The sequence below is a fragment of the Aulonocara stuartgranti genome (genome assembly GCF_965226115.1).
Source record: "Aulonocara stuartgranti genome assembly, chromosome: 18".
Classification (NCBI taxonomy): domain Eukaryota; kingdom Metazoa; phylum Chordata; class Actinopteri; order Cichliformes; family Cichlidae; genus Aulonocara; species Aulonocara stuartgranti.
Window position 1 is genome coordinate 8631186 of NC_138954.1, and position 18306 is coordinate 8649491.

Below are 18306 nucleotides of genomic sequence, written 5' to 3' on the forward strand. Positions count from 1 at the left end.
GCATGCCATGGAAGATTTCGGGTCTTAGGGGGTTAAAATGACCAGACCCCTCCGGCCTGTTTTCCAGGCCACTAAATTAAACCCAGTCAATTACCAATTGAACAGAATAAAAACCTACGAGGTCCACTAATAGTCCAAAAGTCCAAATCTTTAATAGAAAAGACAGGCAGAACTCAAACAAACAATAATCCAAACGAGGAGCATATATACACACTGGAAAGTAAATAATTATAAGTTATTAAATCAGACTAATTAAATACAGTAAAACTAATAAGGGAAGACGAACACACGGGAAATAAAAATAACAGTGTAAACATACCAAAACTCAAAATAAAACAGGAAAGTTACTACAAACCGAGTGTGACACAATTACATTCGTATTGAAACATATGTGATAATTTTCTTTCTTTGTAGCATTTTTAAGATATGTGTTAGAACAGTCATTATGCTGTTTGGATTAGGAACCAATCATTTTTGCCAAATAGTTAACACAAACTTAGAACAACAATGAACAATTTTCAAGATTCTGATTTACAGAACAAACAAAAGTCACAAAAGGTTTCATTATTTAAGAGACAAGATCAAGTTTTTCACACAGGAATGAAATGACAGAATCCAGTGCAGCGGGGCCAAAGGTGTGTGTCAGCAAACTGAAGGTTGAGGAATCAGTCAGCTCATGTTTAAGATTGTGTTGGATTTTGAGAAGAGTCTGTCTGTTATTAGAAAGTAAGATTAACAATGTTACACCAATAACCCAAATACGGGGAAATGACAAATAATACCAAAAAAGATACAACTTTCATATTGTTTTACTAACTTACTTTGTCATATCAGCACTTGAATGGTCGATGCCTTTACAGACCATGTCTGTTGTGACATCGCAGGCCAATCTTCCGGCAAACCCGAGGGCTAGCTCCCCAGCCTCCTCTTCACTCAGAACACTAAACACCGTTACTTTAGTTTTGGCCTTCTTAGGCCTGTCAAGAATCATTGCGGGCAGTTTGGCTTTACGGCCCTAAAAAAGAAAAAGTGCAAACACCAAAAGAGCAGAGAGAGACACACACATGCGCACAAAGTTAAATGCTTTTGTTTACATGGTGTAATTGTGTATATGTTGCAGCAAATGCACAATTTCCAGCCACATTGTCACTTCATTGATACGAGTAACCCGGATTTATTTCAGGTGACATCAAAATCACGAAATGTATATCTACCCCAATCAAACCTCTGAAAACATGAACTGACATGTTCTCTGCGTTGATTCTGCGCTTGATCTCGTCTTCTGTTATTGTGTAGGTTTTCTTTTTTGAGCTTGGTACAGATAAGCGACCATGCACTCTGTAAACTGTACTAGTTCCTTCTGAATCAGTTTGGAATTCTGTATCTGCATCGATCCTGTCAACATCATCAGCAGCAGCATTATCTGTACTCAGACTTGTGCCGTATACTTCTGTTTCTTTTTCTTTGTCTTCAGTCTGTGTACCTTCATCTCTGACTGTCAGTCTTCCTATCTCACTGTTACTTGTCGATTTGCTGCAGATGTTCTCTCCCTTAGGAACTTTTCCTTTGTCATTCGCTGCCTGATGCTTTCCCTGATGACATTCTTCACTGGCTACTTCTATTGCTCCTCCTGTATAGCCACCCACTATGCTGCACAACTCCTTTCCCTCTGCTGTGCTGCACTGTGCTGTTACATAAAGAAGAATGATATAAACAGCACTATATCAATTTAATTGTGAAGAGAAATCCCCACAATACGACACAGTTATGTCTAAAATAGTTTTGTGTAAAAACTGGATCTTGAAACGTCCACTTTAATTACACAGTCCTGGTGTGCAAAGGCAAAATTACGAAAAAAAAATTCACTTTAAACATTTTTGGACATTGTTTAGTTATATTGTGACTTACTCTCACAGAAGATACAGATGCCACAAACAGACTTTGAACAACGCATGTGCTTGTATGCACCACATTTCTGGCACTGCACCTGTGAATTAAAAAAAAAAAAAGAAGAAGAAATAAACAAACAAAAAACAAATGAACAAAGTCCATTAAATAAACAATCTATATGGCTAAGGACATGTCATAGTGTACCCGGTCTTTGGCTGCAATCACACACCAGCACTGACTGCACTTCCTAGTTCGATCTGCAAAATATAATTTGTTTAAGTACAAGTTACATTTTCCAATGTTAGAGAAAAAGAAGGCAGCTAATTTTATCTTTACCTATTGAGGAAAATAAGTAGTGGCAAAGTCGGGACCTGAGCTTTGTGATTTCAGTGTTGTACTCCTCCACTTGTGTTTTACCGTCAATGAGAGATTGGGCAAACTAATAATTGACGAAGAAAAAAAAAAAAAAAAAGAACAAAAAGAATTAGATTAACAAAGAAATGTTTGTTTGTTTTTAACCCCCCCCCCCCCCCCGAGAAAAAAAAAAAAACAGAGCAACCAAAGCAAAGCATTACTGCTGAAATGGTTCAATCTACAAAAAAAAATTGAGATTTTACCATCCTGCCTCTAAGGCTTTAAAAACTGAATAGGCAAAAATGTAAACATTACTTATATAGGTTAAAGCTATAGTTTTCAGTACCATTATGACATGCACTCCACATGAGTTCCCATCCTGTTGATGTGGGTGGCTCACATGTGACAAGGTCCACTCTCCAGTGCAGCCTCTTGCTGAAGCAAATGAGCTGAGAGATCGCAGTTATTACAAATAAAAAGCATATAGAGAAATCAATAACCACGTTTGGTAATGATTTCAATTAAATTAAATATGTTATGTTAAATATGTTAATTAATTACCTCCAGTTTTTCAACACCGCACTTTTTCTGACCTCCGACTCGCCAAATGAATTCATATAGACTATGGTCCTCTTGGGTATGTCACAAAACTGTTTTGTAAAAAGATGGATATGGTAGGCTTGGGCCTTGAGCTTTCCTAATGAGGGACACCGAAAAGTGTCATGCACTAGAGAGAGTGCAAAATCTGTGCAACTTACAAACAAGGTCCAGTGGCTGCCGTTTTCCAGACAGGCTCCAATCAATTTCTCATACATCTGAAAGATGTTTTTCTGGAAATAAAAATAATGTGACAAGTATGTTTTTCTGTCAAGAATGACACTGCAAAACTGCAAAAGCTTGTCAGGTGAGACTTGTAATTAATTCTGCAGATACACAAACATATAGAAAGTGTCATTTTTGGTTTACATTAATTAATTTCTATAGTGTGTACAAAACAAATCAAGACCACAGACTCAACACGCACCACTCAATTTTTGGTGTTCTTTATCAGTTGGCCAAGACAGAAATGTTTTAATCTGTGTGCATTGCTTTTGAACAAGTCTTTACACAGAAAAGGTTTCAGAAAGGTATTTTTCAGGTTCTTCTGACAAGGCTTCAATTTTGGAAAATGCTGTTTGTTTATAGTGGCAACTTATAAACCCTTTGTGATAAGAACATAGTTACCACAGTCCAAGTCATACCTTCAAAAAGTATGCACTTTGTGCTCTTGTGGACCCATCCAAAATTTTTCCAGTGATTTGGCTTGGTATTGGATAAATGTGAGGGAAATTCTATAAAAATAACATAAATACACCTATGTTTTCAAATACATTACAAAAAACGTAAACATGCTATGTCATTATGATCAAACAAGCTTTTCAACATACCTCACACTGCAAATAGATTAGGCCATCTATTACCTTATAAAACAAATAAATAAATACATATAAATAAAAACAGAACTAAGGAACACGATTCATTAAGTAAATTGTACAATAACATTGCATGTGATAATAAAAGGCTTGATTGGTTGATTATTCAACATGAGTTGACATTTACCTGACATTGTGAAGGAGTCACAGTTTCTGTAAGGGTGTAAGAACATAACATGTGGATTTGTTACACTTCTTTTTCACAAGTTAATAACAATCAATAATTTTCATTCCATTATTTACAAGCTATCACACGATGTCCCAGGGACAACATCTACACGATGTCCCAGGGACAACATCTACGCGATATCCCAGGGACAACATTTACGCGATATCCCAGGGACAACATTTACGCGATGTCCCAGGGACAACATTTACGCGATGTCCCAGGGACAATATTTACACGATGTCCCAGGGACAACATCTACACGATGTCCCAGGGACAACAATTACACGATGTCCCAGGGACAACATTTACACGATGTCCCAGGGACAACATTTACACGATGTCCCAGGGCAACTTCTACACGATGTCCCAGGGACAACATTTACACAATGTCCCAGGGACAACATTTACGCGATGTCCCTGGGACAACATTTACGCGATGTACCAGGACAAATTTGTAAATTTCTGGATTACTGTTAATCTCCATAGAATCAAGAACTCATGTCCAGTTTCACAGCTATGGACCAGTTAATTATGTTTCCAGGTGATAGTTTGATTCATAGATTCAGCACACAACCATAAGTCTAGGCCTTTTAGTCCAGATTCTCTTCACTTATGTTTGTAAAATGATCAGGGAAGCTACTGCAATTTTGCCTGACCCAACCCCCGGGCCACGAAACACCCAAAAAGTTGGGGAACACTGGTTAGCTAATGCTGTCGTCAAGTAGCCTATCGCTAGCAAACAAACAGCAAGCCAAGTGAGGAACATATGTATAATGCTTACCGTTTATTAAAGGAAAGTATCCTAAATTGACTTCAAATTCGGCGGACAGGCGGCGGTTTTTCGCTTCTTCACTTGTATTTCGAAATACTCGAAGGCGGGTATTTCGAAGTCGCAAAGGAATGACGTCACAAGAAGGTGATTGGTCACTTGCAATGTTGAACCTGGAACAACATTAATTATGATGATGTGGGAACAATGCTGACACGAGGAAATCAGATCGTCCAGGAAATCAGATCGTCCGTAAAATAAGCACAACATCCTCTGCAAGAATAAAAGAAAAGCCAGAAAAAGCTCTGTAACACACATACAGTTTCTAGGTCTGACCAACAATCTCCATCACCAACCAGTGTTGCCTTCTACTTTTAAATATCCTATGAACCTCAAGTAAAGCAGCAATCTGAGAGCGAAATATACCGGCTCCATTCTTTTAGTACAGGTAAGCAGTAATATTCTATAATAACTTCTCACACCTTCTATTCGAGCGCCCTCTGTCAGACATCATTTACAGTTTCAATAAAGCTGCATTCACAAACACTGCAACCCAGTTTTACTGTTAAGCGACAATTACAGTTCACCGTTTTGAGTTGTTTGTATCCACTTATCAGGAACCCGACTATAGTTTGAAAGTCCAGGGCATGCAAAGTTCATTCTTGCACAATGCTCGACTTTAAAGGGACCATCAGTGTGAAGCACTCTGGAAAGACTGGAGCAAACGGTGGACTGACTTCTTAACAAATCAGTTGTTAAGAACTTCAGTGTGGTGACTGATTAGTCAATGACTGAACAATCAACAGACTTGTAACCTTTCAGTAACATGTGTGTGCTGTATGAACTATAATATTAAAAAATATTATGTTACTCTTGTACATGTATTCATGCTGCTAACTCAACAAAAACAATCAGGTCAGATGTTAAAATGACCTGTTTTCTGCATTCTAAAATAATCTACAAACTTACCTACAGACCGTTTGTTTTGAAAACAGCTGAAATATAATATGATCATTTCTGGAGCTGATTTGACATCGGCTTTCAGGATATCCAGGAACAGATCGACATGTTACATACTACCCTAAAACTCAGTGTAGAAGCGCACGAACGTTTAAGCGGTTAACAAGCGGCGGCTGGCTCGACTGTGGTGGGTAAAAACACCGATGTCAACACATTAAAGTGAAATAAAATCAGACACTTTTTGCAGGCTGACTTTAAACTCTGCAAAACCGATTTTCTCAAGAATAAACCACTGCAGAAAAGCAAACGTCACCCATTATATATATATATAATATATCCTAAAAAATTATATATCTTGTGCTTAACTTTTGCAAATAGGTAATATTTTGATAATTTGGCCGGATATTTAATGTTGCTACATTCTCGCCGAAATCGTCGCACTATTTTATGCACTAGAAACAGTGCTTTTTCAGAACTTTACTTCCAGTTCTGAATTTCGTTTGAAATGCATTCTGGGATACTTGGCTAAGGCAAAGTCCAAACAAGTCGTCACCAGAAGCGTACTTTGAGCGTATTTTGAATTTAAAACATATTTGGGCTGCGACTCAAGTCTGTCTTAAGTCCGCGTGATCACGGGTACTTCGAGAAACAAAACCAACCACCAGACTCATTCGCTTCGGTGAGTTTTGGTTTTAAGAAAAAAAAAACATCCTTGTAAAACTCTCGGCTGTTGCACATATATGGAGATACATTTGTCTCGAAAGGTTGAAAATAATCTACGATATACAAATGTGCGGACTGAGTTAATTTTGAGTGCTCACAAATCCGTGCTCCAGTCCACATAGATACACAGCAATGTAAACATATGGAAAACTATTTTGCAAGTACTGTACATGTTACAGTACAGTGATAATTTACGTATTGAGGTCTATATATATATATATATATATATATATATATATATATATATATATATATATATATATATATATATATATATATATTATTTTATTTTATTTTATTTATTTATTTGTTTTTGCCTGTCCCGTTTGGATTTTTAGCCATCAGAATTGTTGTCTGAAGGCCAAGAAAGATGCCAAGTGGATTTACTTTACCAAGTGGATCATCGTGGCTTTGCCATATTGGTCCATTTAACTGACCTTTATTATAATTATGTATTTATTTTATTTTCATTTTTTAAAGATGGGACAGACATGACTGGGGGATAGGACAGGGTTAAAGAAAGAGAGGGTGAGAAAGAAAGAAAAATAGAGGGGAGAAGAGATGGTGAGAAAGGGGGGAAGAAAAAAAAACAAAGAGCAACATAATAAATCCAGGCTGGAGAAATCCAGGCTCATCCAGGCTGGAGAAACTGATCAGGAGGGCCCTGTTTCAGGAAGCCGGTTTAGAAAACTCAGAGTGAAAAACGACACTCACGGTTGAGTAACCCCGAACTGTCCAACTCGGAATATTCGGTTTCAGAAAGGCTGATAACAATTAGTTCAATCAACGCGGAGTTGCGTCAACCCCAAGTGAAGCGCGCGGACGAGGATACATAAAGCCCTGATAAGCGGAGCACAGATTAAGCGAGTCACCATGGAGACGGAGGGAAAGAAGGCGCGGTCAATGTATTTCACAGCGCTTGAGGCCGAAATTCTGATGGCAGCATATGCCGATAACATGCAAATTCCGCGGAAAAAAGTAACACAGCCACAGCTGCAAAAGAAAGAGAGCATGCATGGCAAAACATAGCCGACAGAGTCAATGCGTGAGTGTTAATTTAAACATTGATCTAGGGATTTCCACCCATTTAACACGTTATTTTATCATATGTTATTTTATTTGTTATTTTATACATTTTATTTTGTGATGTGATGTGAGCGCAGGTGCAACCCAACAGGCCCCAAACGTGCCTGGCAGCAAGTAAAAATGAAATATAAAAATTAGAGATGGACCGATCCGATATTACGTATCGGTATCGGTCCGATACTGACCTAAATGACTGGATCGGATATCGGAGAAAAATAAAAAATGTAATCCGATCCATTAAATATCACGAAAGCACCTCACAAAACTTGCAACACGCCGTAACTCACCTCAGAACGTTAGCATGTCGGAGCAGTATGCATCACGTGATAGAGCGGCTGTGGCATGCGGGACCTGTCGGTGGTCTGGATAGCATTTGGAGCTTCGCTAGCAACCCGGCATTTCATCTCCGACAAAGTTATCCCCGAGAGAAGTAAAGCAAGTGTGTAAGTCCATCTCTGAATGTTTGTAAAGCATTCCTGCGTTAAGCTTAACGAGCGACTGCCTCTCGCTCTCCGGCTGCTACTTCAATCGTGAAACTGCTTAAATGATCAGCTGATCGGCTTTTCTGTCGCGAGTCCGTCTTTGTTTTTGGCCCACTTTGCACCAGAAAGAGGAAACCAGCGGCTGAACAACAGCAGCACGTTTAAGCTTGATAAGCTGTTGTTAGAATGTATTTAATATTACTTTCTACACCAGGATCTTTTTCTACGTAGCTGACGCTGGTAACTGTGCAGGGGCGGATCTAGCAAAGTTTATCCAGGGGGGCCGATAGGGCATTAACTGGGAAAAGGGGGCACAAAGACATACTTTTCTTTCTTATTCTCATTTAAAATGTCTAGCTTTTAATAAATAATTATCTGACACACAAAGTTTTAATTTGATGTAAAATGAATAGAAGTCAATTACTGTATATAGTGACTATTAAGTCTAATATATATACCCTAGTAAGCTATAGTACTTTTTCCTTTGGGAAGGTACCATCTGTGCAGTCTGCAATTTTGTTGAAGAAAGATGTTGAATCTATTTAATATTTCTTGAAAAATAATTGATTTCTGTGCATTTTTTTTCACACTGCATCAAATTAAGGTTGATTACGTCGATTAAGCATCATGAGGTGGCGCGTGAGGGGTGGTTCCCTATTTTTTATTTATTTATTTTTGTTGTTGCTGGGAGTTGGAACCCTATTAGTTAGGTTGCTTAATATTTACGCTAAGTACTCTTTAAAATACCAGAATAGGGAGGATGGTGTAGGTCTAAGTTTATTAGATTGATCAGTATTGCTGAACTATTAAATATTTTTTTTGTACACAGGTATAACAGAATAGCTTTAGTGTAGTTGTTGTTTTAAACTTGAGTATGAACTTGCAGACTTGCAAAATGCAGCAAGATATTTTAAAAAACAGTTTTGTTGATTAAAAAACACTATATCGGATTCATATCGGTATCGGCAGATATCCAAATTTATGATATCGGTATCGGTATCGGACATAAAAAAGTGGTATCGTGCCATCTCTAATAAAAATATAGTCCAAACAGGTAAGGTGTAATTGTATTATGAGCCATAGTGCTTGGTCTGTTTGTCCCATGTAAATCAATTGCAGTTAGAGGCTACATTAATTTTCTTTCTGTAAGCACTTATTGAAATTATCTGAGCACATTACAAGTACATATTTGCTTACTCTGTATGCTCAAATGTGACCCGTTATAGCCAACAGAAAAAAAGTGGAGGCCCGAAAAACAGGTGGGGGTCCTCCACCACCACCACTCACAGAGGCTGAGCAGTTGGCCCTCAGCCAAAACAGTGGGCGCCCTGTGGCCGAAGGCATCTCTGCGGGGACATCCTCTGAGTCAATAACCCCGCAAGACACAAGTGCCTACATAGGGGGTAAATTCAAAATAATACATGATGTGCATACATCCTTTCTTCACAGTCACCTTTGCAGTGCTGCTCATTCATTTGATAAACTCTTTACCATAATGGATTATTTTGTAGTGAAGTTATTTTCCTACTGATTTTGCCTTCCCTCAGTCTTGGTTGTCTTTGAGAGCATAATGACAATGAAGTGTAAGGTGATTGGTATGTTTGTTAATTGCCATTTGGTCCCTTGTAAGTTATAAGTGACCTGTATAAACCTCATATTCTATCAGTTGATGGTGTACTGCATCTGGTGCAGCCTCCTGTTGAGCCAGACCAGCATGCAGTTGTGAGTAATACTCCACAGATTATATGAGTTTACAGTAGAACAGCAATGTTGTTTATTTCTTTACTACAGGAAAATAATGAAGAAACATTGACAGCTGTTACAGAGGAGGAAGCAACAGAGACACTTTATGAGGTTTACATCTTTTAATACTTTGTGTACAGGAAATACAGGCGACCAATAAAGCCAGTTGAACAAAAAATCTGTTTATTCTTCTTTCAACATGTTGAGGTGATGGGTCAAAAGAAATGATTGTGACATATGGTGTCTCTGACTGCGCTTCCATCTTGTATGTCCGTGGGAGGGTCAGGATGTTCATGGTTTGGATCACTGCTGTTTGGTTCAGAAGGACAGTGTTCTCCTCTAATTGTGGCAATGTTGTGAAGAATCACACATGCCACAATAATGTCACATGCCCTTTCTGGGGTGACCCTGAGTCTTTGCAGGCACTGGAACCGGGCCTTAAGCATTCCGATAGTCATTTCAACTCTGGCTCTTGTCCTGCAATTAGCCAGATTATATCGCTGCTGTGGGCCCAGTTCAGCTTACCCCTTACTCTGGTAAGGGGTAAGCAAATAGGGTAAACATGGATACCCCCTATCACCCTATCACCAAGCAAGTAGCCAGTGAACTCTCCTAAGACAGAAGGATACACTTCAGTTCAAATGTCCCTGAAGCAATTGGTCTTTATATATTTTAAAGTATTTTCAACTCACCATGTCCAAATTTTGTGCTCAGTGTACATTCACGGAATATTTGTGAGTCATGGACAGAGCCTGGCCACTTGGCTTCCACATTTGTGATAATGTTGGCAGCATCATATATGATCTTCACAGTGCAGAGAACACAAATTAGCATCCATTACTATAATGAAATAATTTGTTAGTTTGAAATGCTACAGGGAACTATGTACCTGTACATTAATGCTGTGGAAAGACTTCCTGTTCACATAGTCTCCTTCATTTACTGAAGGAGCAATGATTGGAATGTGAGTGCCATCTGTACAGCCAATCACGCCTGGGAACCCTGAAAATAAATGTAAAATTTAAGTAGTAGTTCAAGTATCACCACATCATAAATTAAGTTTTGGTCATCCTGATACCTGCAATTTTGTGGCATCCCTCTTTGATGAATCTTGTGGGTCTATGACCGGGGAACACCACAAACGAGTACAGGAGACGTTTCAGTGCAACTGTAACATTCCTGACTGCCCGACAGACGGTAGCCTTGGAAACGTGCTCAGCGTCACCAATATTATACAGAAAGCTCCCGTTTGCAAAAAACCGAAGTGCAATACAAATAATATGTACAGAACTGAGAGCATGTCCGCGATGTGTCACATGCGTAATATATGGCCTGAGGATGTTATCCAAATAAATTATAGATTGTGCTGAAAAACGGTAACGTTCACACAGAAAATCATCAGGAAATGATAAAATGTCCAAACGCGCTCTGATCACTCTCTCCCGGCGGAGAGCTCTGCGGAGAATTTGGGCTTCACGATCTACTGGCTCTTCAAGGAAGGGACACGCCATGTCTGACACTTCCTACTGTCAGGTTTCCGACAAAGGGGCGGAGACAGTCAGGGTTAGTTGTAGTAAACCTGCTAGGGGGCAGGTTAGCTTCACGGCGTGTGTCGTCATAGTGACTCACTCAGGCTGCAGCTGAACTCGCTTTGTGAAACCGAAAACCCAGAGTTTTCGTTAACTCAGGGTATACTTACTCAGTTTTTCCACTAAACCGGCTTCCTGAAACAGGGCCGAGGGCTAGCTCTGTGGTCGGCATGAAGCTGGACACTCTGGTGACAGTGGCAGAGAAAAGGACATTAAAGAAACTGATGGACATTATGGACAATGCCAGGCATCCTCTGCACACGGCCATTAACAACCAGAAGAGTCTGTTCAGTGACAGGTTGCTTCTCCCCAAGACAAGAACTAACAGACTTAAAAACTCCTTTGTCCCACACGCCATCAAACTGTTTAACTCCTCTCTGGAGGGGAGAGGGAGGGGAAACAGGAGGACAAAGGAGGGGGGAACAACTAAGCTGTAGTGCCTCTGCACCTCACTGTACAATACCTTTTGTGCAATACTTTTGTAAATAGTCAACAGTGCAATAGACCTCAATACTTGAAATGTGCAATTCACTTGTATTTTTATTTTTTATTCCTATTTATTCTATTTATCCCCTTCGTATATTTTATTTATATTGTCTCTGTATTTATATATGTGTGTGTGTGTGTGTGTGTGTGTGTGTGTGTGTGTGTGTGTGTGTGTGTATATATATAATATTCTGTAACTCTGTAACTTCTGTCGGTGCTGTGCTTTTTTGGAAATCGAATTTCCCAGAGGAACCCACCCGAGGGATTAATAAAGTTCTATCTAATCTAATCCAATCTAATCTAAAAACAACACCCTCACAATAAACTAGCTAACAATAGATAACAGTAGATACTTTTTTTTAATTTCACCTGTTGGGAATGAAAAAAGAAAACAAGCAGAAGAAAACGAGAGCAATAGAATAAACAACATCACGATGATCTATGGGAATATAACGGTAAATACTAAATATTAAACATTATTGTGCAGCACGTAAGATCAACAGCGCACAGTGTGCTTTGAGGTAGGAGCCAAAAAGGGTGTAGTTTGTGTGTGTGAGCACCCATGTGTACACCTGTAAGCATGAACGCGCTTGTTTTTAAAAGGTTCCTTCATGTAATGATCTGCTAGAGCAGCGGTCCCCAACCTTTTTTGCCCCACGAACCGGTTTATGCCCAAAAACATTTTCACGGACCTTTAAGGTGTTGCGGATAAATACAACATAATAAAACTAGTACCGGTACCGAAAAAAAGAAGATTTATTCATAACACACGTGAAAAGACCCAGGAAAACCGAGTTAACGATAAAAACGATAAAAACGATAACAAAATAACGCTGAAAAACGATAAAAACCCTGAAAACCATACATTTCACACCTGAGCCTCAACTCTCGCGGCCCGGTACCAAACGACTCACGGACCGGTACCGGTCCGGGGATTGGGGACCGCTGTGCTAGAGGGTGTGGGGAGCCACAGCCCCATCCACCAGGGCATGAAGCAGGTATGGAGGAGATCAAAACTCCAAACATCCAGAGGCCCCCAGAACACAAGAGACCAAGGAAGACCAACAGAGGGGCAGCCGCGCCACTATCCCAGAAAGAGCTGACGAGAGTCCCAGATGAGGGGTCACTCAGCAGCCGCGGAGCAGAAGCCGGGGGGGTTGCAGTGACGTGCCCGTGAGCTCCGCTGGCAGCCAGCTGTGCCTGAGTGACCGAGCCCCAGGCCGAGAGGCTGAGGGCACCCCACCCCCGAAGTGGTCCGAGCGAGCCCCAGGCTCCAGGCCCCGACAAGCAGCCACCAAGGAGTGAGTCGGTGTGTACCTGGGCGCCCATCCCCGGACACAAAGAACCACCAACGCACCGATGTCTGAGGGCGTCTGTCACTGGCAGGGGAAGTGGTGGGGGGAGATAGGCCTCCATACCTTGGAGGGCCCGAGATGCCCCCAGAGAGGTGGCGTCTGATACCCGACCAGATACAAACATCCATTCCCACCCTCATGCTCTCATATGTAATTACTCAACACTCACCCAACGTGGAGATATATTCCTCTTGTTAAAAGACCCATATTCACAAGGCGGTCTTGTGAATACCCTCAAAGCTGCAGGACTGCTTTGAGGGTATAGAGAATGTAATTTGTGAACAACATTGAGAAATCAATAACAGTTTAACCCAGGGGTAGGCAACTCCAGGCCTCAAGTGCCGGTGTCCTGCAGGTTTTAGCTCATTCAAATTGCTAAATTATCTCCTAAACGTGTCTTGACATTCTCCAGAAGACTGGTAATGAACTAATCATTTGATTCAGGTGCGAGACCCAGGGTGAGATCTAAACCCTGCAGGACACTGGCACTCGAGGCCTGGAGTTGCCTATCCCTGGTTTAACTGATTGCATGACAGAATATATATCAAATTCTGTGAACACATCATCCTGCCAGGCAGGACTGTATCACTGGATCACTTTTTCCTGATTATCCTGGACTCTTTGTGCCTCTGTTATTTCCAGTCAGCTTGTGTTACCACCTTGCAAGTCTTATTAACTTTTAATTAATTGTGACTATGCATTGATGGCATGGATTTGGGACCTTTTGTCCTAATCAACATCTATTCAAATTTTTTGTTTTTAAAAGTTTAATTGTAAACAATGGAAGAGAAATATCACTTTGAAGTTGGTGTTTACCTTTTGAAGTGGCTGTGTGATCATGAAAACGGGAATCAAAACTGCCTGAAGTGCAACGAGTGACTGAATAATTGTACTGAACATAAAAAAAACCTTTAATGGAAATCCATGCAAACCATTTACTTAACTAGAAAGAAGTCTTTACTGATGGGTGCATGGGAGGGTATCTGGTGCAAAGGTATCACACTAACAGTGGCTGTGCAAGAGCTGTTAAATATTAACAAAAAATAGTCAGAGTTTCTGTCTCGCTCTGGAAGATCCTGCTGTGCTGATTTGCTGCCCAGTGTAAAATATTACTGCCACTGTCTGAAATGGATCTAGTATTAACATTATTGACAGAGAGTACAGTGGGCACTTGTAATGTGGTTGCTTGCTAATGATACATATTTAAACTGGCACATTTTTTGAGTGGAGTTTGGATTTGGGTTTCCTGCACTCAGAGACCAAACTGGGACAGTGGGTTGTTGGTGTAATTAATAAACATAATGTAATGTAATATGGATCGATCTGTCTCTGAAATTTCTTACAAAAAGTATTGTGTAAGGGGACTTTTTATCTTACATTCATAAAGTCCAATCTTTTTCTCTTTTTCAGAAAAGATGTCCTCTCAAGTGAGACTGAAGCTGCTGCCAAGCATCAAATGTATGTTTGATGAGCCCATTCAGGTGAAGGTGGCCGGGCTGAGGCCAAGGCAGGTTGTCAACATGAGAGCCAAATTAACTGATGACAAGGGAGTGGTGTTCAGCTCCTCGGCCACCTACAGGGCTGATGGCAGTGGGGAGGTCGACCTGAAAAGAGACCCCTCGCTAGGTGGGAGCTACGTTGGAGTAGAACCCATGGGTCTGCTGTGTTCCATGAGGCCACATACCATGCACAAAATATATCTAAAGACAAATGCCATAAACCCCCAGGTGGTGAAGTTTTCTGTGCATGAGGAGGAGGGCAGATTACTGGCAGAGATGATGAATGAGAGGCTTCTGATGAGAGATGGGGTCACCAGGGTTCCCGTCAATGAAGGGAACATCCGTGGAGTCCTTTTCACTCCTCCAGGTACTGGAGGTGGTTCCTAGGTTTCTATGTTCATTTTAGTTCATTTAACATTAACCAGCTTTTAAATCAACATTGTTGAAATTAAACTTTAACTGTCATTCAGTCATCTGAAACTTCTAGTTCAAATTTTAATTTTCTCCCACCTTGCTTACTGTAGTTCACATTTCAGGTGCGTTTCTCAGTCCTCCACAACTCATGTCCAGTTAGTACAGAATGCAGCAAGACCTTTGTTTGAAAGACTGCTAACAAAAAATAGCTGACTGTCACATATTACACCTATTCTTGCGTCCCTTCACTGGCTTCCAGAGAAATTAAGAATAAAATTTAAAATATGACTTGCTGCTGATTAGAATCTTTTTTCTTTCTTCCAGGAAAAGGTCCTTTTCCTGCTGTGTTGGATTTGCCCACCTCAGTATCTGAGGCAAGACCCAGTCTACTGGCTAACAAAGGCTTTGTGGTTCTCTCAGTGGCGGTGTACAATAAGAAGGGTGACAATATCACAGAAACACATCTGGACCACTTTGAAGAAGCAATGAATTTCTTAAAACAGCAACCAAAGGTGAGTTGCTCTAGTGCGCACAGACAGCAGAAAGATGTTTCATACTGAAGGAAAGTTTATGTTTCTATACTCTGTGCATTCTCAGAGAGGAGAGTAAATTTGTAGATCCCAGGTGGAATATCTGCTGTATTCCTGTAGCTAATGGGGATCTTAATTAGCTTAAGTGGAGTTTCAGAAATACTCTCATTTACATTCATTCAGATAATTGAATAAATTTCAGAGAGCATAAAGCCTCAGCTTTACGACATATTTTTTGTAATCGCACAAATCTTCTTGAGAAAACATGAATTGTTTCTATTATCACACAATAACATAATAATTTCTAACATATAATAATTTTCAAGATCAACATTATCAGCCCCCTGAAAAATTGACCTTTTTATTGATAGTAGAAGCCACTGCTGTGCAATGTTTGAGCTGTCACTTGAGAACGCATCACCCCAAAAACAGAAGAAATCCTTTTATAATTTTATAGAATAAGAAATGTTGAAGATCTCTAAGCAAGAAATAGATATACAAAGTTATCACAGCATTTCCAAGTTTCAATATGCAAAGTTAAGAAATTCAGCCAAGAGAGTCACACAGTACAGAACAAGCTTGGCAGGGTAGGAAGCAAAAGATTTCAAACACTCTAGAAAGAAAACTAGTGATAGATGTGTCTAAAGACCCCAGTACTACTGCCAAGACACTAGAATCTAGAATTGTAGTCTCAAAAAGGACAATCACGAGAACAAACAAAAATTTGCAGTGTGAAGTGAACCAAGGTCCATGCTAGAAGCCAATAAAATCTGGAGGAGCTTGAGAGATTTGCCAAAAGAGGAATAGACTGTAGAATGTAACAGCGGCTCTGCGTAGCGTGATAACGTGGTCATGGGGCCAAGTGGGGGAAATTGGGCTTGAAGGGGTAACTGTAGCATGGCTTGGTACATAGAGCGATCACACTGAGGAGCGTGGAGTTAGAACTGTGGTAAAAGGGGAGTACTAGAAAAGGTGAGCATGGCTATATGTCTTGCTTACTTGCAGGTGGAGTGAAAGATGCTTGGAGGGAGAGGGGGCGTGAGTTAGACGGTGTGAGATGGCTGACCTGAGTTCCGTAGGTTCCGAAGGAGTGTGATGGCAGGAGGGCAGGCAGGTGAAGCACGGAGAGATTTCCAGAGAAGAGCTGGGTTATCCGAGGTTCAAGAGATTAGCTTAATTTGGGGGTAAGGGTTTTGGAGGTTCCGGGAAAAGCTAGGGCACAAGAGAACAAGGTAAGAAAAGCACTTGGCAAATAACATGGAGCATTAGAGCCAGCTACCAACATGAAGTAGTTGACAAACTGTTGGAGAGGGAATATCAGTGTAAGGCTTAAATCTCTTTAGCCTGATTGCCTCAACTCAGCTCCAGGTGAGTGAAGCTGTTGGAGATATGACGGCCCTGCCCAGGGCCAGATACCAAGGAGACTCAAGACCCTGGTAGAAGTTTCCAGCCACTCACCCGGATCATGATAGCTTCACTGTGCATATATGAATGTGTTTATTTATTTAGTAATGGTAATATGCATATGTAGTCCACAAAAATGAAAATAATGACAGGTAGAGTCAGCCCTGCGCTCCAAATGTTTTATAGATTTGCATCGCCTTTTAATTTCTGTGTTATTTCACAGGTGGGCAGTAAAGGAGTTGGCATAATGTCAAGATGCAAGGGAGCAAATATCGGACTGGCACTCGCTGCTTTTGTGCCAGGTGTCGAGGCCATAGTGTGCATGAATGCCTGTAACGCCAATGTGGTCACGCCTCTCTACTACAAGAAACGGCAGATCCTGTCATCAATACTGTTTGACGAAAGCAAGTTTATTCCCACCGAGTCAGGTGCAATCATCATAAAGGATGCTCTTGAAGATCCCCTGGCAGAGAAGAATAAGGGCAGCTTGATCCCCATTGAACGAGCCAAGAGCCATTTTCTTTTTGCGGTTGTAGGAGACGACCTCAACTGGGACAGCGAAGCCTACATGGATGAAATGGTAGTGAGACTTAAGCATCATGGGAAGGAGAACTTTGAGACTGTTTTTTACCCTGGAGCTGGACACATGTTGGAGCCACCTTATGCACCCCACTGCCCCTCCAGCTTCAATGCAGGTGTAGGCAAACGAGTGCTGTGGGGAGGTGAGCCCAAGGCCCACATAGCAGCTGAGATCCACCTGTGGAAGAAGATCCAGGATTTCTTCAAAACTCACCTGAGTTGTGATGCAGCACAGACTAAAGCCAAGTTATAGATTCAAACAGGATGATTAGAAAGCTTGAGTTACAGAAACATAAATCATGACAGCAAATTGACTGTATGAAAATCACATTTTATAATTAATATAATAGTTGTTAATATGACAGTTTGAAATTTTAGGTGAAATTATGATGTCTTCCCCTCCTGTATCTCCTGAGCCCTGTACACATGTTTCTTTTTTCATTTTTCTTTATAATTTTTTGGGATTGTCACTTGATTTTCTGTCTGCTTATCCTGGACTCTACAGTCAGCTATGGTTTATTTCCAGTCGGCCTTTCTTAATGTTTCATTGAAATTACTTTTTATTTGTTTTGGCTATTTGTTCCATCATCACAGTGCCAAAAACATTATATGATGAGTGTAGATACATGTTTTTAATTTTTGCGTAACGCTGATTTTGTTATTTGATCCCACATTACTGTACTTATCTTTTGTAAATTGATCTTTATGTTGTAATTAAAAACAACAACAAAAAACAATTGTGTTAAAACTATTAAAGCCTAAAAAAAACGCAACAAAGAATAATGAGCTGACAAATAGACTT

General features: G+C 40.4%; 2 protein-coding genes and 2 long non-coding RNA genes across 9 annotated transcripts; 1 reads left to right on the plus strand and 3 right to left on the minus strand.

Annotated features, from left to right (window-relative positions):
- Positions 1-127: 127 nt before the first annotated feature.
- On the minus strand, positions 128-5723 carry LOC309693119 (uncharacterized protein). The gene is made up of 14 exons (XM_082512107.1): positions 5624-5723; positions 4667-4827; positions 3844-3869; positions 3672-3704; positions 3486-3575; positions 3003-3074; positions 2806-2894; positions 2591-2693; positions 2227-2329; positions 2095-2147; positions 1909-1987; positions 1215-1687; positions 822-1015; positions 128-713 (listed from the first exon to the last, which is right to left on the minus strand). Exons 6-14 carry the CDS (start codon positions 3057-3059, stop codon positions 569-571), a joined length of 1296 nt encoding a protein of 431 aa, XP_082368233.1. The 5' UTR covers positions 3060-3074; positions 3486-3575; positions 3672-3704; positions 3844-3869; positions 4667-4827; positions 5624-5723; the 3' UTR covers positions 128-568.
- LOC309693116 (acyl-coenzyme A thioesterase 2, mitochondrial-like) lies at positions 5723-17813 on the plus strand. 6 transcript variants are annotated; one of them, XM_082512096.1, is made up of 5 exons: positions 6703-7382; positions 9132-9308; positions 14489-14944; positions 15316-15503; positions 17149-17813. In XM_082512096.1, exons 1-5 carry the CDS (start codon positions 7379-7381, stop codon positions 17755-17757), a joined length of 1434 nt encoding a protein of 477 aa, XP_082368222.1. In that variant the 5' UTR covers positions 6703-7378; the 3' UTR covers positions 17758-17813. The 6 variants fall into 6 exon arrangements, with proteins under 6 accessions (XP_082368224.1, XP_082368226.1, XP_082368222.1 ...); XM_082512098.1 differs by lacking the exons at positions 6703-7382; positions 9132-9308 and adding an exon at positions 5723-6293; XM_082512100.1 differs by lacking the exons at positions 6703-7382; positions 9132-9308 and adding an exon at positions 5723-6293 and having other exon boundaries at positions 14494-14944.
- On the minus strand, positions 10230-11341 carry LOC309693120. Its single transcript, XR_014272577.1, has 3 exons — positions 10538-11341; positions 10341-10452; positions 10230-10260 (listed from the first exon to the last, which is right to left on the minus strand). It is a non-coding gene; the product is annotated as an uncharacterized lncRNA (long non-coding RNA).
- On the minus strand, positions 11354-17423 carry LOC309693121. Its single transcript, XR_014272578.1, has 3 exons — positions 17346-17423; positions 16588-16733; positions 11354-11422 (listed from the first exon to the last, which is right to left on the minus strand). It is a non-coding gene; the product is annotated as an uncharacterized lncRNA (long non-coding RNA).
- Positions 17814-18306: the final 493 nt, after the last annotated feature.